Source organism: Oryctolagus cuniculus, chromosome 16, assembly GCF_051225735.1.
Source record: "Oryctolagus cuniculus isolate XC-2025 breed Fujian yellow rabbit chromosome 16, ASM5122573v1, whole genome shotgun sequence".
Lineage (NCBI taxonomy): Eukaryota > Metazoa > Chordata > Mammalia > Lagomorpha > Leporidae > Oryctolagus > Oryctolagus cuniculus.
In genome coordinates this window covers 45,252,531-45,276,900 of record NC_142882.1, presented here as the reverse complement: position 1 = coordinate 45,276,900, position 24,370 = coordinate 45,252,531, and the positions used below count along the sequence as shown (strand labels likewise).

General features: G+C 40.9%; 1 protein-coding gene across 2 annotated transcripts in view; it reads right to left on the bottom strand.

Annotated features, from left to right (window-relative positions):
* AHR (aryl hydrocarbon receptor) overlaps nucleotides 1–22,606 on the bottom strand; it is a 47,641-nt gene extending 25,035 nt beyond the window's left edge. Inside the window, 2 exon segments of one of the 2 annotated variants that reach the window (NM_001082205.1) lie at nucleotides 11,149–11,336; nucleotides 22,268–22,606. In NM_001082205.1, coding sequence (NP_001075674.1) covers nucleotides 11,149–11,336; nucleotides 22,268–22,332 — 253 coding nt within the window. In that variant the 5' untranslated portion in view covers nucleotides 22,333–22,606. 2 annotated transcript variants of the gene reach the window in all.
* Nucleotides 22,607–24,370: the final 1,764 nt, after the last annotated feature.

Below are 24,370 nucleotides of genomic sequence, written 5' to 3'. Positions count from 1 at the left end.
GGCATGACGGTGTTATTTAATCTGCAGAACAGCCCTATGACGTCAGCACGGAACACATGAAGAAACTCAGTTAGGGGAGGTTAACACACGTCCCCAGGGCCAGAGTTTTAAGTGGCAGAACTTAGATAAAAGCACAGGGAGCCTGATGCCAACATGTGAGCTGTTATGAACTGCCTCCTGGACTCCTCCACTATATTATCCACCTCTGACCTCTAGTTTCCTCATCTTCAAGTGAGGACAACACCAGCCCTTGAGACAAATTCTTATGAGGGCAAAACACCGTGTGGAGTACCTGAGTAGTCTGGAATCAATCACTGACAGTCAAGGGCAAAGATAATAAACAATGTTGAGTTTACACACTCTCAAGTCATCACAGACAGCTTGAGATAAAGGTGCACACCAGGGGTAAACTTAGTTTTCCCACTTTTACATAGAAGTATTAATGATCAAGTATCTAGCAGGACTGTTCTGAGGACTAAATGACACGGCGTTGAAAGTACTTCAAAACTGCAAGTTGTTATACAAATTTCATGCATTAATTATCAGATATCTAGAACACTTTAAACACTGCATCTCAAGAATTAAATGCACAATTCAGAGAAACAAAGTATAATCTCTGAAAACAAGTCATCAACTGATTCTGCTACTTAGGGAGCATGTGCTGTGCTGTAGCAGATACGTGTTACAGTCTCCTCCACCAGCCAGGAAGCACCACTTTCCAAAGCCCAAGGACTTGACTTTGAACATTTAGTGGAATGTCAAAATAGTAAACCACAGTGTGTTTCCACTATCTGCTCACTGAGAGGCCTATAAAGCAACCCCACAACACAAATAAGAAGTTAATCTAATCAGTGACAGGATTTAGAGTGTAAACATATCATATTCTAGATGATTCCAGCCTATTCCCACTTGCATTTAAACATACTCATGTTTCCTAATATGGAACTTTCATTCCTTATATATTTAAGCTCAGAGGTCCATTTCTCCCTACATGCCAAATATTTCTTCTTCAAAAAAAAATGCTTTAAATTGTTCAAGATTGAAAATTCATGGTAAAAAAATACTGGACTGTGATAAAGTTTATTGTTTATTTTGTACTTTGTTATTGTAATTTGCACTTAACCAGAAAAATGACAGGATGAATCCTGCCAGGAGGAACATATGCTTTCTAAATCCCTAATCATCGCCATAAATTCAATTGATTTTATAATAATATTTATCATCCCTTTATTACTTTGGCAGGGAAAGTTAAATTCCATTCCCACACAGACATAAGCATAAAAGACAGCAAAACTATGACCTATTATAAAACTTAACCAACCACATAAACTTTTATGAATGAGAAAGGGTTAATTAGGGGGTTATTTCCTACACGTAAAGAGAATATCCCTAGTTTATTTTAGCCTGATATGAAGGCGTATTTATAAATAATTTCCAAATAAGACATTAAGTGTACCTAAAGGGAGTTTCCTTTACATATGCTGGAGTAAAAGATACATTTCACTTTCCTTTTGTAAATGAAGTGTTCTTTCTCCTTTTGAGGGAAGGAAGAAATTGAAAATAAAACTGTGTTGTTTTTAATCCCTAGAAAACAAATGTAAGGTCTACATAGTTCAGTAGTTTCTGATGATACAGATCATGTCTTCTTTTTTTTCTGCTACAAATTTCTAATCACCAAGACAGCAGAAAAGTAAACTGGGTTTTTTAAAAATGTGAGTGTTAGTTTACATATACAAGACTGTAGGTTAAGAAACAAGTGGTCACTGTCTTTTGAGCAAATCTAAAAGAATTTCTCAAGCAGAAAAAATCCTTAGAAGTGGGTCCTATTTCAACTCAAGTGGAAACTGACTTTCAAAGATGTTACTTAACATTGTTCTAGTTACACAGTGACATGCAAGCCTTCTGTTTTGATTCATTAAATCTCTACATTAACTAAGCCAACAAGAGCCATTAATTTACCTCTTCCATGAGAAATGACTTGCATTTAACTTTTCATATATATAAGAGGGGAATTCAAACTGCACTGACTATAACTCATAAATGACTATAGCTGACTATAACTCATAAATGACAACACGGATTCTCACACTGTCAGGGATATTAGAATCACTTGGAAAGCCGCGTCAGCCATAATGCTTCAGGTCTCTCATTCAGTAAGTGTAGGCTAGGACATAGTCTGTACTATGTAGTCTGGGCTACTGCTAACAAGTTCCCATAGAGCACTGGTACCAGGGCTACTCTGTGAACCAGTGACTTAGAATTTCAGGATTTAGTAAACAATTTAGAAATGTTCTCTATGTCTCTCATCATTACCATGTTTAAAGAACACACTTGTAGAAATTTCTTCAGGAAACAATAGCCCTAATAACACTTTTACAAACACAAAAACTGAAGCACACACGAAACACATGGCAGTAACACAAAATTCTCAATGCATCCAAATAAACAGCACACCACGCCCATCATTTATATTCTCACCAAAGCAAGCCATGTCATTCTTCCCTGAACACAGTGTCTAAAATGGAGTATGTGCCACTTCTGATGAAAGAAAATTATATGGATCAGTAATTATTACATATTTTTAAAAAAAATATTTAGCTTCTTTATTTGGAAGACAGTTACAGAGACAGGGAGAGATAGAGATCTTCCATTGAGAGGTATCTTTCATCTGCTGGTTCACTCCCCATATATATTACATCAAAAAGCTTAAAAAGAATTAAATAGCAAATTTCCATCTCAAAATCAAAACACTATTTATCATTAAACCAAAAATCTATCCAAAGGTGGATAGTACCATGGGTAAATAAAACTCACCAAACACTTTATTTGTTGATTATACAATGCTAAACTCAGATAAACAAACCTACTTCAGATATTTCTAAAATTAAGAAATAACATTTGCTATGATATTGTGATACTAAAATTGGTAAATCAGTTGGTATTTGGTAACTTAAACATTACAGCAGATGAAATTATAGAATTCCCATGAATGAAAAAGCAGATGTACAAACCCATTAGACTTTATAAAATATCAACCTTTAAAAGTTGCTTTATCATTTAATTCATTTTTACTGCTTGCTCAAGCTTGGCATATATATTTATTTTTCTAGAACAATATTCTTGGGTAGGCTTTGGTGCAGTGACTAAAACCTTGCTTGGGATGCTGAAGGGATTGGGTTTGAGTCTCAGCTCTACTTCTGATTCCAGTTTCCTGGTAATGCACACCCTACAAGGCAGCAGGTGATGGCTAATGACCCAGATTGTGTTCCAAGATCCAGCTTTGTCCTGGCCCAGTCCTGACTGCTGTAGGCAGCTGGGAAATGAACTAGCAGATGGAAGTTCTCTCTCTTTCTCTGCCTTTCAAATAAAATGAAAATAGTCCACGAATAAATAACAATATTCTGCTTTAAAGAGGTACCAAAGCGGGACTGAAGTTTGTAGAGATGCATCAGCTGCAGGTGAATAAACACAACAGCTCTCTGTAAGTAAATTAATAACTGTGATGGTTGAGGGCCAATTATGAAAGCACCTGTGGAAGACAACAAGAAAAGCCCCAAATAAAGTCAGCCAAGATCCATGATAAGCAATGAGTCAAACAAATGTTAGACCATCGCATCTAACCTCACATCCAATAAACGTTACATCTTGATTATCTAACATCACATCCAACTTCACATCTAATAAGTATTAGATCATGACATCTAGTATGGTAACTGGCATCCTCTCTTCTCACACTATTTTTAGACCTGGGAAATTTAAAATATTCTAACATTAACTCTACACTTTATAAAACAGTGATTATTCTAAGCAAGTAAACATGAGTCAAGACTCAGATTTCCCCTGTTACCAGGTTTTGAAAATAACCAGAAAACTACTTCCCCTGATGATAGCCAGTGTGGAATTTAGAATTAGAAACTCAAACCCCTAACTCAGTTCTGACAGGCTTAATGGTAACCTAGTGAAATTCATCCTTTTCTTGTTCTGACACTTCTTTTCCACGAATTAAATATATACACCTTAATTCTAAAGATGCCATAATGAATAACCCATGACTCAGGTATAATAGAGGATGTAAAATATTTTATAGTTAATGAGTATAAATAGTACCATATTTACTATGAAGATTTTATTGAAGGAATAAATACTACATCACACATTTCCCCTACTACCATCACCTAGGAAAAAAATTTGTCTGTCTCTTTCAGCTCATTAGATACATGCGTCTAAATAGAAAACCTAGATTACCTATTTCCAAATTTTTGGTTCTTTTCCCAAAAATTCAATATGTGGGATTCACTCTCAAAAATCAGAATAAATTTGAATACATACAAGATGTTGAACATTTCAAACGGTAATATGGAAATCTAATTCAAATAATGCAATATATGCTGAAATTATTCTTAGTACGAATAAAACATTACCACACAGGATCGGGTTGGTCAGCAAGCCCAATGCTTACTGTGGGACAAATATGCAAGATAACACAGGAGGAAACAACCCCCTACTTTAACACCAAATTTTACAGGTTAAGCCGTGGCCACCCAGATTCTGGTGTGCTAACAAGCTACTAGTGATCACTTTAATTTACTTAAACTGTTTATATACTTTGCATGTCAGAGATAATGTGATATTTGAGTTTAATACTCAAATAATGTCAAAGAAACTGCTTCAAACTTCATCAATGAAGTACTCAAAAGTTACATTTCAGAATGCTTTAATTAACTAGGAATACATACATATCACTGTTGTACTTAAAAGTTAAGTGTTGCTTTGCAGACAGTAACAGCAGTGTAGTCACGGCCCTGCTGTTTAAGATGATCCATCCAAGTTGGATTATTTAAACTTGCAATAAATAGATGTATTTTCTTGGAAAAATATCTATTGTTATAGTAAAACTTGAGTTTCCTTTCTAACAAGATTGTATGATTACTGGTTTATATTGTTCTTTCCGCAGGAATTCACACACCCCCTGTTTGCATCCTGTTATTCACTTGGAGCTTCCCTTCCCTTCACTATACTGTTTCCCTAGTGGTGACAGAGCAGGACCAACTGCAACAAGCGTCTGTCTCGGCTGCACTCAGCAGTCACTCAGCTCAGGTGGGTGGGTGACCTCCAGGTGTTTTTCTGTTGTACTGCCTTCCCAGAGCACGGGCAATGTACGGCAGACTTGGGGATCTATTTTGTTATTTTTACCAATTACTTCCCTCCCTTTCTACCTTACGCTATGTTGTTTACTGAACAACCTAAGACACTGTTTAAGATGTATGAACACCCCTAGTGTACAAACACACATTTTTCCTAACATTTTGTACCTTTCGATCTGTTTTTCTGAATGCAATGAAAACACTAAATACAAAACAAGATAAACTTATTCAGGAAATAATCAAGGCCCGGTAAGTCTCTGCCTCAGACATTGTAATGTGCTTGTTAATATACTGAATCCTCGGTTTTACACAGAATCTACTGAACCAGAATACAAGAAACATAGCTTTTTATTAAGATTTCCAGGTAATTCTTATACATACTGATGTTTGAAAAACAATACGTAAAGGTTCTCAAATTAAAGACAATATACTTGATGAAGAAATGATACATGTAGGTAATAAGATCCTACTGTCAAATACACTGAAGCAGAATGAAAGAGGGACAAGCTCATTAATGAAGAGCTAAGAAAATACTTTTTAACAAGTATTAACTCCTTGATGAGCCCTGTTAAACTACGACATTCTTTATAAAGTAGACTTTGGAACCTGCTTTCCTTGAGGGGTTGGACAACAGGAGGCATGTCTAGTCAGGCTTGTGTGTCTCTGTGTACACACACATATAATGCATACATTAAATGTATATACAAGTGTTTCTGCTTAAAGGGTACTAATTATGTTAGCACTTAAATGCCACGCCAGCTGCTCTAAGGAGCTTCAGTTTTGTTTTGCTTCTAAACAAGGGATAACCTAAACATTTTTTTCCCTTCTTTTTAACAGATATAAAGAGGAGCAGGAAATGGAAATGCAAAATGACTCAGGCCAATAAATCTTTACAAAGTCAACAAATAATGCTTCTCTGGCTTCTAGAGGGTAAACTCTAGGGTTGAGAGCCATGTCTCTTATGCCTTAGACTCCCCCACGACATGGGCAGGTAGTGAGCACAGCATGTGCATAAACCCAAAGGATCAGGGCGCCATTCCACGGAGCTGGGAGCCACAACCTACAGTGGTGGTTTCCAAATTTCAGCAGGTGTCTAGCCTCAGCATCAGAGTTTATGATTCTACAGGTAGGTGTGGAGGCTCAAGAATTTGCATTTCTCAGAAGTTCCCAGGTAATTCTGATCCTGCTAGTCTGGGAACTACGCCTCTGAGGACCACAGATCTTGGGGAAAATCCTCAGAGCTTTGCTATATAAGGATCCTAAAAAAAAGAAGTAACTGAGATATGGTGAGGAAAAGAAAAAACCATATACCAGGAATCTGGAAACTAGTGTTCTAGTTTCAGCTCTAACACAAAATGACCAAACAGCTGATAAACACAGCCACAGACAGTCCACTTAATAGTGTATAACACATCTCCAGGATTAAGCTGGAAAGCCTTTTTAGATATACATTAGAGAAAACTGGAAAAGTCCACTATGAAATCTGTAAATATGAATTTTCCATGAAGTTACAAGTAAGTGTGTGTCTGTTCCCCATACCAGAGAAAGTACATGTAAGCAAGCAAATAACTAGAATGCTCAGACTAAAGACACCAAAACAGGGCAACATAAACTCAAAGAAAAATTAAGTATTTTATAATATTCTAAACATAAATTACAAACTCAAGTATCAGCAAATACATTAAATAGGTACAACACTTCCTTGTGATTTAAACCAGTAGTATGAGAACTTTTTAGGAATGCAAAATCTCAGTTCATACCTACACCTACTGAGTAAGGATTTGCATCTTTATTTATTTATTTTTTTTTATTTTTTGTCAGGTAGAGTGGACAGTGAGAGAGAGAGACAGAGAGAAAGGTCTTCCTTTGCTGTTGGTTCACCCTCCAATGGCCGCCACGGACGGCGCGCTGCGGCCAGCGCACTGCGCTGATCCGATGGCAGGAGCCAGGTGCTTCTCCTGGTCTCCCATGGGGTGCAGGGCCCAAGCACTTGGGCCATCCTCCACTGTACTCCCAGGCCACAGTAGAGAGCTGGCCTGGAAGAGGGGCAACCGGGACAGAATCCGGTGCCCTGACCGGGACTAGAACCTGGTGTGCCGGCGCCGCTAGGCGGAGGATTAGCCTAGTGAGCCGCGGAGCAGGCCGGATCTGCATCTTAATGGACCCCTACTAGAACCTGAATGCACATTAAGGCCTGAGAAGTACTGACACAGCCATGCAGGTTCACTCTGTTACTAAAGTCTGTGAAGTATAAAATAACCTGACATTTGGAAAAGAAACTTCTTGTAAAATCTATTTCTGGCTTACAACCAGATGAAAGTCAAGGAATTATTTTAAATGAGGAAACACACAAAACTATGATTTCCAAACAGAAACTTCCATTTAAAATACTTTGTGATGCTGAAATTCTGCATTATTAAAAGGTGACAAACAGCACTACACCCACCTATCTCAAAACCCTCACTCTGTTAGCTGAGTAAACTTAGGAAGAGGGATACTGCCTGCTTTGGTTAAAGCCCAACAGTTAGTTTGTCAGTGGCACAAAGGACAATGAAATCTAATTACACAGCGATGCTTTTTCTAGTGGAAAGAACTGTTAAAGTGCATCTCCTAAACATACTTAATCTAGGATTAAAAGTACACATAGGGGCCGGCGCCGCGGCTCACTAGACTAATCCTCCGCCTAGCGGCGCCGGCACACCAGGTTCTAGTCCCGGTCCAGGCGCCGGATTCTGTCCCGGTTGCCCCTCTTCCAGGCCAGCTCTCTGCTGTGGCCAGGGAGTGCAGTGGAGGATGGCCCAAGTGCTTGGGCCCTGCACCCCATGGGAGACCAGGAGAAGCACCCGGCTCCTGGCTTCGGATCAGCGTGGTGCGCTGGCCGCAGCGGCCATTGGAGGGTGAACCAAAGGTAAAGGAAGACCTTTCTCCCTGTCTCTCTCTCTCACTGTCCACGCTGTCAAAAAAAAAAAAAAAAGAAAAAGAAACCATTCCAACAAAGAAAATCCCAGGACTATATGGCTTCATCACCAAACTATACCAGACTTTTAAAGGACTAATTCCAATTCTTTTCAAACTACTCAAAACAACTGAAAGAGCAGGAATCCTCCCAAACTCCTATGTGAGGCCAGCATCACCTTAATTTCAAAACTAGAAAAAGATACAACAGAGAAAAAAGAACTACAGACCAATACAAATGATGTACATAGATGCAAAAATCCTCAAGAAAATACCAGCCAATGAAATGCAACAACAGATGATCAGAATGATTAGAAAGATCATTCACCCAGACCAAGTGGGATTTATCCCTGGTATGCAGGGATGGTTCAACATATGCAAATCAAACAATGTGATACATTGCATTAAAAAATGAAAAATAAAAACCATATGATTATCTCAACAGATGTGAGAAAACATTTGATAAAATACAACATCCTTTCATGATAAAAACCTTAAGCAAATTGGGTATAGAATGAACACTTCTCAATACAATCAAGGTAATATACAACAAACCCACGGTAAGCATCGTATTGAAGGGGGAAAAGCTGGAAGCATTTCCAGTAAGATCTGGAACCAGACAAGGATGTGCACTTTCACCATTGCTATTCATAGAGTTCTGGAAGTTTTAGCCAGAGTCACTAGGCAAGAAAAAGAAATAAAAGGGATACAAATTGGAAAAGAGGAAGTCAAATTATCCCCATTTGCATGACATGATTCTACATATAGGAGAACTAACAGACAACTGGAACTCCTAAGAGTTTGGTAAAGTGGCAGGATATAAAATTAAAATACAAAAATCAATAGCCTTTATATACACACTCAATGAGATGATTGAGAAAGAACCTGCAAGATTAGTCCCATTCACAATAGCTACAAAAAACAATTAAGTACCTTGGAATAAGTTTAACCAAGGAGGTGAAAGATCTCTATGATGAAAATTACAAAACATTAAAGAAACAGAAGAATAAACAAAAAAATGGAAAAATGTTTCATGGTCATGCATTGGAAGAATAACATCAAAATGCCCATACTCCAGAAAACAATTTACAGATTCAATGGCATCCTAGTCAAAATGCTAACAACATTCTCCTCAGATCTATAAAAGCGATGCTAAAGTTCATATGGAAACACAAGAGACTCTGAATAGCTAAAGCAATCTTAAACAACAAAAACAAAGCTGGAGGCATAACAATACTAGATTTCAAGACATACTATAGGGCAATTATAATCAAAACAGCCTGGTCTTTGCATAAAAATAGACACGTAGACCGACAGAACAGAATATAAATCCCAGAAATCAATCCACTATCTATAACCAACTAATCTTTGACAAAAGAGCAAAATCCAATCCCTGGAGAAAGAACAGTCTCTTCAACAAATGGTGCTGGGAAAATTGGATCTGCATGTGCAGAAGTATGAAATAAGACCCATTCTGTACACTTTACACCAAAAAAAGCTACTCAAAAATGGATCAAGGATCTAAATCTACAACCTGATACCATCGAATTACTAGAGAAGAACATTGGGAAAACTCTGTAAGACATTGGCATAGGCAAAGACTTCTTAGAAAAGACCCCAGAAGCACAGGTAATCAAAGCCAAAATAGAGAAATGAGATTACCTCAAGTTGAGAAGCTTCAGTACTGCAAAAGAAACACTCAACAAAGTGAAGAGGCAACTGACAAAATGGAAGAAAATATTTGCAAACTATGTAACTGATAATGGATTAATATCTATAATTGATAAAGAGCTCAAGAAACTCAATAACAATACAATCCAGATAAAAAATGGGCAAAGGACTTGAAAAGGTATTTTTGAAAGATGAAATTCAAATGGTCAACAGGCACATGAAAAAATGCTCAGTATCACTAGCCAACAGGAAAATGCAAATAAAACCACAATGAGATTTCACCTCGCCCCATCAGAATGGCTTTTATACAAAAATAAAAAAAAAAAAAAAAACAATAAATGCTGGCAAGTATGTGGGGACAAAGGTACACTAATCCACTGTTGGTGGGAATGTAAACTGTTACAGCCACTGTGGAAGACAGTATGGAGATTCCTCAGAAATCTGAAAATAGATCTACTCTATTACCAAGCCCTCCCACTCCTGGGAAATGAACAAAGGAAATGAAATCAGCATATGAAGGAGTTATCTGTACCCCCATGTTTATTGCAGCTCAATTCACAATAGCTAAGATAATGAATCAACCCAAATGTTCATCAACTGATGACTAGATAAAGAAATTATGGTATATATACACTGTGGAATACCTCTCAGCCATAAAACAGAATGAAATCCTGATTTTTACAATGAAATGGATGTAGCTGGAAACTAGCTCAGTGAAATAATGCAGTCCCAAAAAGATAAGTATCATATGTTTTTCCTGATCTTTGGTAACTAATAAAGTACAAAAAAATGTAAAGTATATGAATGAAATTGACATTTTGAAATTTGATTATTGTTTACAGCCCTTATCTCTACTGTTGAGGAACAGTGTTTTTTCCTTCTTACTATTTGTTGAATTCTTTATTTAGTGGAGGGTTAAGCTTATAAAATAAACTGAACGTATATCATTGTAAAAATTAAAAGAAAAAGAAAGGAAGGGGGTGGGGTGGGAAGTATAATTATGCTCCAAAATCTGTATATATATATATATATATATATATGAAATACATGAAGTTTATTCACCTTATATAAATAAAAAATACTGAAAAAAGTTTCCTTATTCCTTATTTTTTAAAAAGAGACTTTAAAAAATGGAATTGGAGGGAGAAAGGGAATAATTAAGCAATTGGACATACTTAATTTCAGCCTAACTTCAACATATATGACTTTCAAAGAATTATACCATATATTATTTAAATGGCTGTACCTGTTTGATGATGAAACTGGAAAGCTGATTTTAGGAATTATTATACATTTGGTTTTGCCACTTAACAAAACTGTTTTTAAACATAGAAACAGCCATTTTAATGTAAGCATCTTCCAAATTCTTCTAACTTACCATCAAAGAAGCTCTTGGCTCTCAGGTAGCTGACACTGAGCCTAAGAACAGAAAGTTTGTCCAGCTTATTAATAACATCTTGTGGGAAAGGCAGCAGGCTAGCCAAACGGTCCAATTCTGTGTTAAGCCGGTCTCTATGTCGCTTGGAAGGATTTGACTTGATTCCTTCAGCTGGGATTGGCTTTACTCTGAAAAACAAACAAAATACCCTAAAAATCCTTTTAAAAAATAAAAGGGGTAAATTTATGTTACATGATAACATTTCCTCAAATATTTCTCTAATATAAAAAACTTAAAGTCTACTTCAAGTTTACATAAATCTTTCCAAAATCTTCCTTTCATATCTTAAGAAAAATAAGGGATAAAATCCTCCATGTGCCTCAGTACAAAGCTTATGAAGTGGTCACAGGAAAATGATAAATCCAACTTATAACTTTACACATTTGTAATAAAGTGATTCTCAATGAACAATTAGGATGATTTCCCCTCAAACACAATTAGTCATTGTCAAGGGAAGGAAGTAAAAGGAATCTACAATAAATTATGTGAAAATCATGCCTTCTTTGCTATCTTCCACAAAAAGTACTTTAGCATTATTCATATTGTACATTAACAAGAAAATCCAAAATAAAAAGTATATTTTGAGCATCCCCAGCTTCCTATATTTTAAATTTTTTATTATTTTATTATTACTGTATTTACTTTATTTATTTTTGAGAAATGATTACTTCCCAAAACCCTTCTGACAGATGGTTTTACAGCCATCTAATGTGGACATCAAATATTTTAAAAATAATTAAACTTAATTTAGTTATTGGTGCTTGTTTATTGACAAATATTAGAGGTTTACTGTGGTTACTGGCAATTTTCATTTTTATGACTGGGCAGTAATTCTATTTAATTATTAACTTTCATAGCTTGTATATCAGTTGGAAAGCTCAGTGAAGCCCCAACAATTTACCATGATTTTCATCAGAGAAAAGTTACTTATAAGGAGTTGGGGTTGCTGCAGCAGTTAAGATACCACTTGGGCAGTCTGCATCCAATACTGGAGTGCCTGGGTTCAAGTCCTGCTCTGCTTCTAGCTTCCTGATAATACACATGAGCAGGTGATGGCTCAAGTCCTTGGGTCCCCACCACCGACATGGGAGACCCAGATTGAGTTCCCAGCTTCTGTCTTTGGTATGGGAAGTGAATCAGTGGATGGAATATCTGTCTCTGTTATTCTTTCTGTCCCTCTGCCTTTCTAATAAATAAACATTTTTTAAATGAAAAGATACTTATGAGTATGAGTAAGAGTTGAGCTCAGAAATGAGAAACTGAACAACTTCACACAAAGGCCTTAGTCAGGATTTTAGAACAGAAATAAATCAGTGAATTTACACATCAGACATCCATGCTGAAAGATAGGGATGATTGCTTGGAAAAACAAGCAATGTGATTTGGGGATTCTGCCTCTATGCCTTCCCATTAGCACTACAGAGTATCCCTACAACAAAGATATTTTTAACAACTCATTTGGAATTATATTCTCTTATAAAGCAGAAATGAGTATAGTGCTATTAATGGAGTCAATCAAAAGATTTTTAGACAATTTGTTTCAACCCAGTATGTGGAGAAAGATAAAGAAAAATAAGTATGGAATTTAGCATACTTTTCACACTGTCACCAGCAAGTAATTTCTTTAGCACTCCTCTATTTTTCTCTATTACAGCTTATGTCACTTATACCAAAAAAAGTTAATGAACTGACAATATACTTCCTCTAGACTATTTGCATAACTGAATATTTAACAGAAATTGGTGATTGTTTCCCTAGCTATTTCCCCTTAATCATACTGTATTTATAATTAAATTAAATATCTAATTACTGCATTTCTCCAATTTACCAACCAAACTTCATCCTTACTTATAGGCTTGTCTACTTCACTATATAATTCCTTACTAGTTAATACCTAGTCAAAAAATTTGTACCTACCACATCCTGGGCAGCCTAGGAAAACATTCTCTTAGTAAATACTCAAAAGCTGTTACAGAAGCTAAGGAATAGGAGCAGCCACTTGAAACAAGATGTTTATAGAAGAGGTGGCCTCTGTGATGGGTCTTGAAAGGCAAACAGGATTCATGAGGAAGTATGAGAAGTCTCTCATGGGAAGTGAGAAGTACAAGGCAAAAGAGGCAGAGTGGGGAAGATGGCTGGGGCCACGTCCTTTCACCAAACCCTGAATTCTGACCCTGCGCTACCTGCTGCCCTGAGCAATGAACAAACATAGCAACTCTTGACCTCCTGGAGCTCAATTCCAGTTGAAGGACAGAAGCAAGTTAAGGAACTAAGGAACGATGGAGTCGCTAGTACAGATAGCAGATAGCGAGAAGGAAGTGGAGTGACCCAAGTGAGGTCTGATGACAGAACGTCTAAGACAGCAAACTGCGAGTCTCCTCAAGGTACTGGTGAAAAACTGGACTCTCATATCTGAGAGTCACTTCAAGGGTTGAGCTGGGATTAATAGGATTAGTCCGGTGGTTTTTTTTTTTTTTTAAATAAAGATTTATTTATTTATTTGAAAGGCAAAGTTACAGAGGCAGAGAGGAGGGAGGGAGGGAGAGAGAGAGAGAGAGAGAGAGGTTTTCCACCTGCTGGTTCATCTCCCAAATGGCCGCAATGGCCAGAGCTGGGCCAACCCAAGGCCAGGAGCTTCTAAATCCAGGTCTCCAATGTGGCTGCAGGGGCCCAAGGACTTGGGCAAGCTTTTACTGCTTTCCCAGGCCATAGCAGAGAGCTGGATTGGAAGTGGTGCAGGCCGGTCTCGAACTGGTGCCCATATGGGATGTTGGCACGGCAGTTGGCTGCTTTGACCAGCTATGCCACAGCGCAGGCTCCGGTCATGTTTTCATCAAGCTGACTTTGATGCCAGAGAACACGGAGAGCAGGGCAGCACTTAATGAAGTGAGGATCCTGCCACCAGCAACTTCGTTCTAAACCATACACCTGACTGTGCCATTCCTCTGATTCACACTGTCAGTAGCTGTGAACCAGCACACAATCAACATATATAGCTTCCAGCCACATTAAGCTCTGCTGAGTTTCCTCCAGCCCAAGTCTTCCTTGCCTGCCATACCCCAAGGCTAAGCAACTCCTGTGGTTACCAACAGTGCTATAGTGTTTGCACAGAGCATCCCACCTCCGTCTCACCCCTTAAGTCACCAATAAGCAAGGCACTTACAGGAAGGCTTCCCTGGCCTATGTCGCAAGGGGCGTGGGAGCTCCTTCTGTCCTGTACGTCTCCAGGATCTCATACAAATGTCTTATACAACAGTTCCATTAAGGGGTACTTTACACAGATAGCTCACAACAATTCAGAAGTGTATCTGATTTCTAAATTCTTAGTAGCTTTCCCGTAATGATTAGAAACACTGAGGGGCCAGCACTGTGGTGTAGTGGGTAAGGCTGCTGCCTGCAGTGCTGGCATCCCCTATGGGCGCTGGTTCGAGTCCTGGCTGCTACACTTCCAATCCAGCTCCCTGCTAATGCTCTCGGGAAAGCAGAAGATGGCCCAAGTCCTTGGGCCCTTGCACCCAATGTGGGAGACCTGAAGGAGGCTCCTGGCTTCGAATTGGTGCAGCTTCAGCTGTTGCAGACATTTGGGGAGTGAACCAACCAATGGAAAACCTCTCTCCCTCTCTCTCTGCCTCTCTGTAACTCTGCCTTTCAAATAAATAAATCTTTACAAAAGAAGAAGAAAGAAAGAGACAGACAGACAGACACTGAGAAGAGACCAGTGACAACAGTGAAGCAAGACAGGCTGGAAGAACTGACAGGAACTGGAAGGCATCTCCAAGAGGCATCACTGCTGGGCCTGGGCTGGCTCTTGGCAGTATTCAACCCTGCACCAGATCCTGAGGCTGTTTTCTTGTGCAGTTAAACACTGCCCATGTCTCCAATGTGTTAGCATGCATCTTATGAAATATTTAAAATAAGATTAAATTTCTATATATGCAGTGTTAAGCAATCCAACTGCATACACTTTTTTTTTATATAACTTTTATTTTTTCTATAACTTTTATTACTATGTAAATGTAATGATTTTTTCATCCTCAGTGCCCTGGACTCTTAATGTCTGCTGGCCAGAAGTGTCCAGAGCAGAGCTGATCAGAGCTGTGTCAAAGTAAATGGACATGGTCTAAGAAGCAAGGGAGGGAAATGGCAAGTGAGGACTTGTGGCTCAGAAAAACAATCAAACAAAACACCACACATTTCCTGATGGAGGGTACCAGCAAGGGGTACAGTGCTGGAGGTCGGGCCTCCATGATACCCACGTGGAAGCACAGGGCACGGGAGAGGCACCGGCAGAGAGGCCTCTCTTAGGAGGAGAAGAAGCAGAGTAGGACATCTTGGAGGTCACAGACGGAAGTCAAATTGCACAGAGGAATTAAGTAAGGTCAAGGCTGAGAAGTACCCAGGGGACTTGGACATGCAAGCCTACTGCTTGCTTCCAGTGTTAAAGCAACACATCTGACACACCTTTTCCACTGATTTTGTAAGAAATACCCAGAACTATCTTGTGAACATATTTCATACATATCCATTCACACCAATGATGTAAAAATAAATAACAGCGAGCAATCGTATGTCAGTTACACTTGCTGTGGGTTATGCTAGTGCTTTTACTTTTGTATTGTTTTTACATCTACCCAAGTACCTTGCCAATCATTCTCTAACTAAAAGGCCGTGTCAGAAATCTAAATAAGCATCTCTTTACAATCGAACTTGGGAAAACTAGCATTCAGAAATCTGCTGAAAGAGATCCTGTGGGACGGTGATGCGGCAAAAGAGCAACCTCAAAAATCCTGCCCCAACCTGCACATCAGAGCTGTGAAATCACCTCCAGCCAACTGCCGGCCCTGCTTCTCTCAGAGAAGGCCTGCGTGCTCCAACTACTGGTGGCAACAGGTACAGCAGTGTGGCCCGACAGAGCTGCCACAAGGTTAGCTTCATCATCTGCACCCATTGTTGGAACCAACACTAACAAAATTAACTCCATTTAATCATAGTGTAACTGAAAATGTATATATATATAAATGTAGCATAAAACCTCAAAATGACATGCAAAATACAGTTTTAGTTTTCCTCTGAAATCAAAATGACATTTTCAGACAAGAGATGCCCCTCACACTAGGCACTGAGTTTGCTTGATTTGCTTTTTCTCTGGTGACTGAACCTATTCCCGGTGCTCTGGTCTACTTACTAACAACTTATCCATCTTTAGTTCTAGTCCCTGTACTTGAACGTCCTTTCGTTCCTATTTCCTGGACCTTGGGTCATCCCTCCTCTGTATCTGCTGTGACGCTATTCCCCATTCAATGGCTAGGAAATCTGAAGCAGTGTTATTCCTCAACAATAGCCCTCTACCATACTACAGTATCCCTCTACATACTAACTATGTCCAGTGCAGCCCAGCTCTTTCTCAACCCCATTCAGTCTTCATTTCCTCCCCTTAGTTTCAGTGTACACTTACCTCAGAATATTAATTTTCAATGTCCACAATAATAAAGTGTGTGCTCAATGGAATTCTGCAGCAGTATGTGTAACACAAATAAGGTCATGTTTCACAGTTAGCAGAGGACAGCAGGATATATGCTGTTTCCCTATATGAAACCAGCCTCCTGAAAACTCTGGCTGGAAGCTACTTTCAGTGAGTCACACATCTTCTGGCCCCCTCCTGCTGGGCTCTGCTGTGGTGAGGGTACCCATTCTCCTGGGTTTGCTACTAAGTAGAGACTCTGAGACATCTACAGCACAATTTCCAACAAAAAACTTTACAGTGAAAATCAGGAAAATAAAATGTAAGCAAGAAATTTCCATAATTTCTATAATCCTGGAGAAAGGATTAAGAATGTTCTCTGCCTCCTCCTTCTATGCAAGGATACCCCCTGCCTCCAGTATTTCCCCTTCAGATCAGAAGGGGAAAAATAAAGGAACTTCTCTTCCCTTGTAGAATCACTAAATCGTGACCAGAAAAATTTTAAATGGTGTCAACTGCTAAATCAGTAAATGTGAAATATGTCCTACACACAGGGCACCAGGAAGCCTGAGCAGCAACAAAGACAACTAGAAGACATGCATCCTGTAACAAGGTAAGAGAGCTCACGGAGATGTGGCATCTAAACAGGCTCCTAAAACGGACAAGACCCTTCCAGCTTCATGATGTGAGAATGCAGAATTCTCTGCAACCATCCTTCTCCTCCAGAAAATCACGCCCACACAGGAAAGCAGAGACTACAATACAAACTCTGTTTCCAATACTCCCAAGCAACAGTAAAACCCAGATGCAAATAAATATGAAGATGAAAAATAGGTAGCAAAAAAAAAAAAAAAAACGATGATGGCACAGGGCAGGAAAGGAATGGTAACTGCCGTTACTCAGTCCAGCGGTAAACAATATTTACATAGTCAAAAGTAACGAAACAGCAAAGTTAGTTTAATCCAAAATTGTGATAAAAATTATATTGGGAGGTTGAAGAAAGGTGGAAAAAGTAAAGGGAAGATAAGAGAGTACTAAAATCCAAAATATCACACTATTATGTCAAAACATAAAACCTAACATGCTAAACTTAAGATACAACTACATATACATTACTGAATTTTAATGTGCATATATTATTTAATAGGAATATAATTTCAAGTAATATTTCAATTAAAAAAGAACTGAAAGATGATGGAAAACTAGAAGACAAAGCAAATCAACATGTGAAAGATACTGCAAGCAGAAAATCTGTGAACAGACACAGTCCTTACTGCTGAACACAAGCACACTCTCAACACAGCACTGTAAGCTCAATGATCGAGCCCACATTTTTCCAATGAGATTTTTAAGCAAAAATGCAAGGGTACAAGCACATTCACAAAATGCCAACAGAACTGGCAAACTTTATGCAGAGTTGTCTGACACTATATTTCACAGTGTAATACTTGGCTCAATCTTAGAAGTACAAATACTTCTACAGCCTAAATTTTCACCCACAGGAACTTTTCCTAAGAAAATTATAATTTGCATAAAAATGTACATGACTTCAAGTGTTTCTGAAGGATGAATTAAATACTGGAAAGCCAGAAATAACAGAATTTCCTCCTCAAAGGAAAATATAAATTCTAAAATAGAGTACTACGCAGTCATTAAAAACAATGCTTAAAGGGCGTGGCAGGTGGCAATTCAGTAAGCTAGGAGGAAAAGCAACGAATACAACCTATGAGATGAGCCAAGTACACATCACACGCAGGAAAAAGTGAAGAAGTGATTTCAGGCACAACACTAAAGACAGCAGACACGAGGAATCGCCCAGGAGAGGGCTACCAGGTATCCTGCACAGTATTGCCAACTTGCTAAGAACAGAAGCTCTGGAGCCAAAAGAGCTGTGAGCCAATCCCCAGTATCTGCTCCTTCACTTACTACCTGAGCAATTTTGTTTGTGATCCTCAGATTCATACACACACACACACACACACACACAAACACTACCTTTCTTACTATTATAAAAATATAACAATATGAGGTAAGTAAAGCACCATGCACAACAGTATCAAAGTGTTAATGAACCGTATTTCTGTTATGGGAAACCCCGATGAGACAAATCAACTTTAAAAGCATGGAGGTGGAAAGGGACCGGGTAGGAAGATGGGCACCGTCCTTGTTTCTAAGTAACCCCTTTAATTAAAACATGACAAGCATGGAGTACGTGTGCTTCTTCACCCGGGAAGCAGCACATCTCAGCAGTATCTGGAATTGATACTGCCTCTTACTGTTTCACAGGAGAACAGATAGTTCTGTGACATTTTAAGATGAAATTACTTTACAAACAGAAGTGTACCTCCATTTCATTTAAACCTTCAGCAGTTTTTGCAAGTTATAAGACACTTTGGTTCTGCTGGTTTGAGTAGCAAGGGAGGCAGCAAGGGTACTCACTGTCCCGCTTTCCCCAACAGGAGACTTGCCCAGATTTGCACCACTGAGGAAATTGGACCTCACCTTCTAGTTCAGGTCCAGTGTTCTCCAGTTTGATGCCATGTTTCTCCTCCTGCCATTTAATGTTACTTATCACTAAACACTTCCCCTTCACTGCACTTCAGAGTTGTGCTGTGCAAAGGTGTCTAATGCTCACTGCACATAAGCTGTCTAAATAAAGCTATCTCCAAGAACAATGCTGATGGAGAATTGGGTGACTGAAAGGACCTAGCCCTTTCCTTTAGATCTATTAGTAAACAGCATCACATCACATTTCTGGGAAGCATTTAATGGATATTACATAATGTAATAAAATTTAGTAGCTCCTTATTATATAATTGAGATTCATGGTGTTTAAATACAATGAACAGCAATTTAACAAGAATAGCAGGAAAGACACAGCTTTTATATTATGTTACTATTATTAGCATGTTGATACAGTAAAATCTCTCCTCAGAATGCATTTTTAACAAAGGAACAGGTAAGACTCAGAATTGACTTCCAAATCTGACACTTCCTGACGGCTGCCTTGATCCCCAGCACTGCTGGGATCACTTTAAAGTGTGGAGGTCATTTATTCAACACTATTTGCCAACATTTAGTAGTTTCTAGAAACACTCTAAATTGAAACACCAGTAAAAGTTTTTCTGTACTGATGAAACTTCAAAATATAAAAGCATATCCCAAGTTGTTTTCACTAGAGAAAAATAGATTTCATTTTTTTCTTTTACGGGTCTTTCAGCTCTCTTCACAAGATAAAATAATTAAAACACACAGAAAGGCTTTCATCTCACAAGGTAAAAGAAGACAGGATTTAAATAAAAATACTTGTTCCATTTTTGAGCAGGACTGCTAAAGACGGAATGACAATCTGAGGAAAGTTACAGCAGATTCTATGCCTAAGGTTATCTTTCAAAGTTGCCTCTTAAATGTAAGAATGTGGATCCCATGTTCAGTTGTTTCAGATCTTTTCATTTCCTAACTTTTGTATCGCCACAGAGAAAGAAAACACTGAGAGCCTGCTACACATACAATGCTCCAGTGGGCTTAAGTTTAATGCATTTAAAACTTTCTCAAGGATAAAGATAATTTTTCAATGTGGGAACTGCCACTAGGGGGAGTAAATTTTGCCTAATGAATTAAAGATGAAAAGAGTTTCAGGTTAAAATTATGTCATTTACTTTATCTCAAAATTGTATGGATTTGTATATTTTAATGGGGGTCTCTATGTTAAAACAGTCCTACTTTTATGCTGCAGTGTATTTTTTCTGAAAGTAAAATAAAATGGCTATTGCGTAAGCAGTCTGATAGCAGCTTCAGCTCAAACAAGATGTAGTTTTCCCAGACAGTGTTGACATGTTTTAGGCTTCATTAGCCACAAATTAGCAGTTTAACTTAAAAGTTCAAGTCAAACTTAATATTGGGCTTATGAGCCACATCCTAAAGTGGAGTTTGATTAAGTGAATTATAAATTTAACCATTTTTCATTCAAGTAAGAATATAAACACTTTCAGCTGATCAGTTACATGGGGGCACCCGGCTTTTCTTATACAACAAGTTGACATTTAAGGCATTTGCGTAATTAGAAGCAAGATACGGTGCTCAGCAGAGAGCTGACAGACATCTCTATTAACGCAGAATAATAAACGCAGAATACTTTAGTTACATCACATCACTATCAATTATTAAATCAAGGATATATTAAATCCTCAGGAAGTATATCAAAATGTTAAGGTAATGTACTAAAAGGTACATCTTACATAAATTAAAGCAAAATGCAATATGCTCAAAGGAGAAACTAAAAGTGATCTTTACTATGAATGCAAAATTAAGGCACGTACTTTCGTTTTACGGAGACATCAGTGCCTTTTGGTGGTACAGAGACTGAAACTCGGTCTCTTAGAAACCCACAAGGGAGACCTTCACAATTTCTGACCATAAACACCCCCCCCCAATATCCCTACTGCGGATTACACCTACGACAGGAATCGGGGACGTCTCCCATTTAACTCACCGACGATAAAGGGCAATCAACCAGGTTTTAATGTAAACCACTCTACTGAATGAACAGCACTGGGAACTAACTCGCTGCCAGCACCGAAAACTCCTGGGACCCCTGGGACCCTCAGCCGTCCAAATTCTACCCAGAGTCCTCATGGCCACTCAATGCCCACTCTTACGTCTGCATCCCTAGGAACTTCCAGGGGGAATCAGAACCGCTTTTAACCATCGCTCAAAATACCCAACTGTCATCTTTCGGGTCCGCAGCAGTGACAGCAGGGCTTGGGGGCAACACGCACGCTTCCGATTCGCTCGCACTGAAACGCTGAGGCATTCTTAAAAACTGTGCGTGAGATCCCAAGAACCCAAATGAAGGAACTCAGGAGGGCGATGGTGAGGAGTAAGCCACTCACGCAAGAAAAAAAACCTGTTCCCAAAGCACGCATTTTTTTTTTATTCTTTATTTTTTACAACCTGCCATCTCACCTAACACGCACCTCACCCAAACCCACACCAATCCAAGTGTGCAATCCCTCCATCAGAACTGGCACCGCTTGGAAACCGGGGATAGGGGTGCTGAGAACGAAAACCTCTTTCACTAAGTCCTCCTTTGCAAACCCTAAAACCGCCCCGACACCTCGCAAAAAGAAAAAAAAAAAAAAGGCACCAGCGCGGGCCCGCATCAGCGCGCCACACCGCCGCACCTGCCCGCAGCCCCACGCCGGCCACCGACGCGGTCGGACCTCCTGCCCAGTCGGTACGCGCGAGCCGGGGCCACGGAGCGCCGGCCCCCGCAGCCCACAAAGACCACCTCTGCAGGCCACGCACGTGCGTGGCTCTTTAAATCAGTTCGCCCCGCCGATAGCACCCGCGCACAGGGGATTTGAGCCGCCGGCTTAGGGCGCGCTAAGCCGCGGGGGCTGCCAACGCCTGAGCACCGCTCCCGAGGAGGGGGAGGAAGAGGAGGAAAAGGAGGAGGAGGAGGGCTCGCGCGCCACGGGGACCCTCGCGCAGGGAAGGGGAACGGGGAAAAAAAAAAAAAAAAAAAAAAAGAACCCAAGCCGGCTCTCCAACCCCGACTCCGGGCTTTGGGGGCGGGGACGCTCCCGGGACACTCACGTTTTCTGCACCGGCTTCCGCCGCTTGCGGCTGGCGTAGGTGATGTTGGCGCCGCCACCGTTCATGGTGCCCGGCCCGCGGCCACTCCTTCTCCCCAAGCTACCCCCTCCCCAGCCCCGGGCGGGCTGCACGATCCTCGGGACCCGGTGGCGGCCGGGGACGGCGGCGACAGCAGCGCGCGCCCGTCCAGGGGCGCTGCCCGGGCCGACCCCCGCGCGCGAGGAGGCACAGGTGCCTTCCCCCGGGGCGGCGGCCAGAAGGTGAGGCGGCCCGGCGGGGGAGGGGCCGGGGCCGTCTGTCGCTTCGGAAGCCGGGCCCGGGTCGCCCCGGTGACCGTCGCCGCGACCCCTGAGGTGAGGGGAAGCCGCGCCGCGCGGCTCCCGGGGCTTCCCCGATCCGGGGGTGCTTCCCGCACGCGGCGCCTGCCCCGGTGGCCGCTGGCTTCCGTCCGCTCCGAACTCGTTGCCCCTAGGCAAGGTCGCCGCACCGGGCGTCGAGCGGACTCTCCCCGACGTTGCCTCCCGCCGCCGCCACCGCCGCCGCCGCCGCCGCCGCGCGCACGGGCTGAATGGAGGAGCGCCCCCCGGCCCCTCAGCGGCCCCGCCCCGCGCCGCGCCGCGAGGCCACGCCCCGCCCGGCTTGGACCCGCCCACTCTCCCTCGAGGGACTCCACCCTCACCCGGGCGCGTGATGACGTAGGCCGTCCCGACGCCCACCGGGAGCCATCTTGGTGAGGTCCACGGCCAGTATTTGCCACCTGGGAGAAAGGTGTGACCACAGAGTCCGCATAAGCAAGCTGGCTGTAGCCAGACTGCGTCAAGAGATAAATAATGAGCTTAACCTCGCCTATGTGACAGACAGTGACTCAGCAGACTTTCTGCTAAGCATTGTTGCAGTGAGCTGGCAGATAACCAAGGGGTAAAACTGTTGTAGGGATGAAGGCTTTGTAAAACCACATTGAGTTTAGACTTGGAGGCGAGTTAAAAAATAAAATTGTCAGGGCCAGCGCTGTGGCATAGTGGGTAAAGGCGCTGCCTGCAGTGCCAGTATCCTATATGGGCGCTGGTTCAAGTCCCGGCTGCTCCACTTCTGCTCCAGCTCTCTGCTATGGCCTGGGAAAGCAGTAGAAGATGGCCCAGGTCCTTGGGTACCTGCACCCACCTGGGAGACCCGGAAGAAGCTCCTTGTACCTGGCGTCAGATCTGCCACTGCAGCCAACTGGGGAGTGAACCAGCTGATGGAAGACCTCTGTCTCTCTCTTCCTCTCCTTCTCTGTCTGTAACTCTGACTTAAATAAATAAATCATTCATAAATAAATTTAATTAAAATTGTCTCTACGCTAGGAACAAATACAACACACTGCAATACAATGCCTTTTCCTCTGTCAATTTTCATTAAGACTAGAAGGAGGGAGGTGAATGTTTAAGGCAAGAGGTAGCTGGGATACCACGAGGTCTACTAGGGTGGGGTTGGTGAAAGGAGCTGGAATAAGGAGGGAGCAGAAATAAGTTGTCTTGCAGAGAAAAACCTGTTCAAGAATTTCAGGAATAACTCATAAGACTTAGCTAAAGGTCCAGATTTTATGCTGTAGGCCCCGGAAGCTTTTTAAACATACTCAGCAGGGAAGTGACATCCTGCTTGTATTGGAAAAGTCCTGGGAGGAAGAGGCACAGTGGATGACAGGAGAACAAGCCTGGATGCAAAGGGAGCAGAGAGGAAGCTAGTGAAATCGGCAGGTGAAAGTCCACGGAAGTGGCTGGGATGAGAGAAGAGAGGAAATACAGACCGTGACAGAAAAGGATTGGGGAATATGGGATGAGAGAAAAACAAGAGCGGCTCCAAGATGTCTGGCTCTTTCTGTGCTATTAACACAGAGAGAGTGGAGGCAGAGAAATACTTTTGCTTGAGAGGGGCAGAAGGAAGGCAGATGAGCTGAAGTTGCCTAGATGATACCTCACACCACATCCTTTCCTACACTTTAAAATATTTTCAGGCCATTTCTGCCTGTGAGTCTGTCACCTAAAATTCAGTGTATCCAAAAATAAGTCAATGGGACTCATCCTTTTTCATTAGCTGAACCCTTGCATTGTCTTTGGCTGTTAG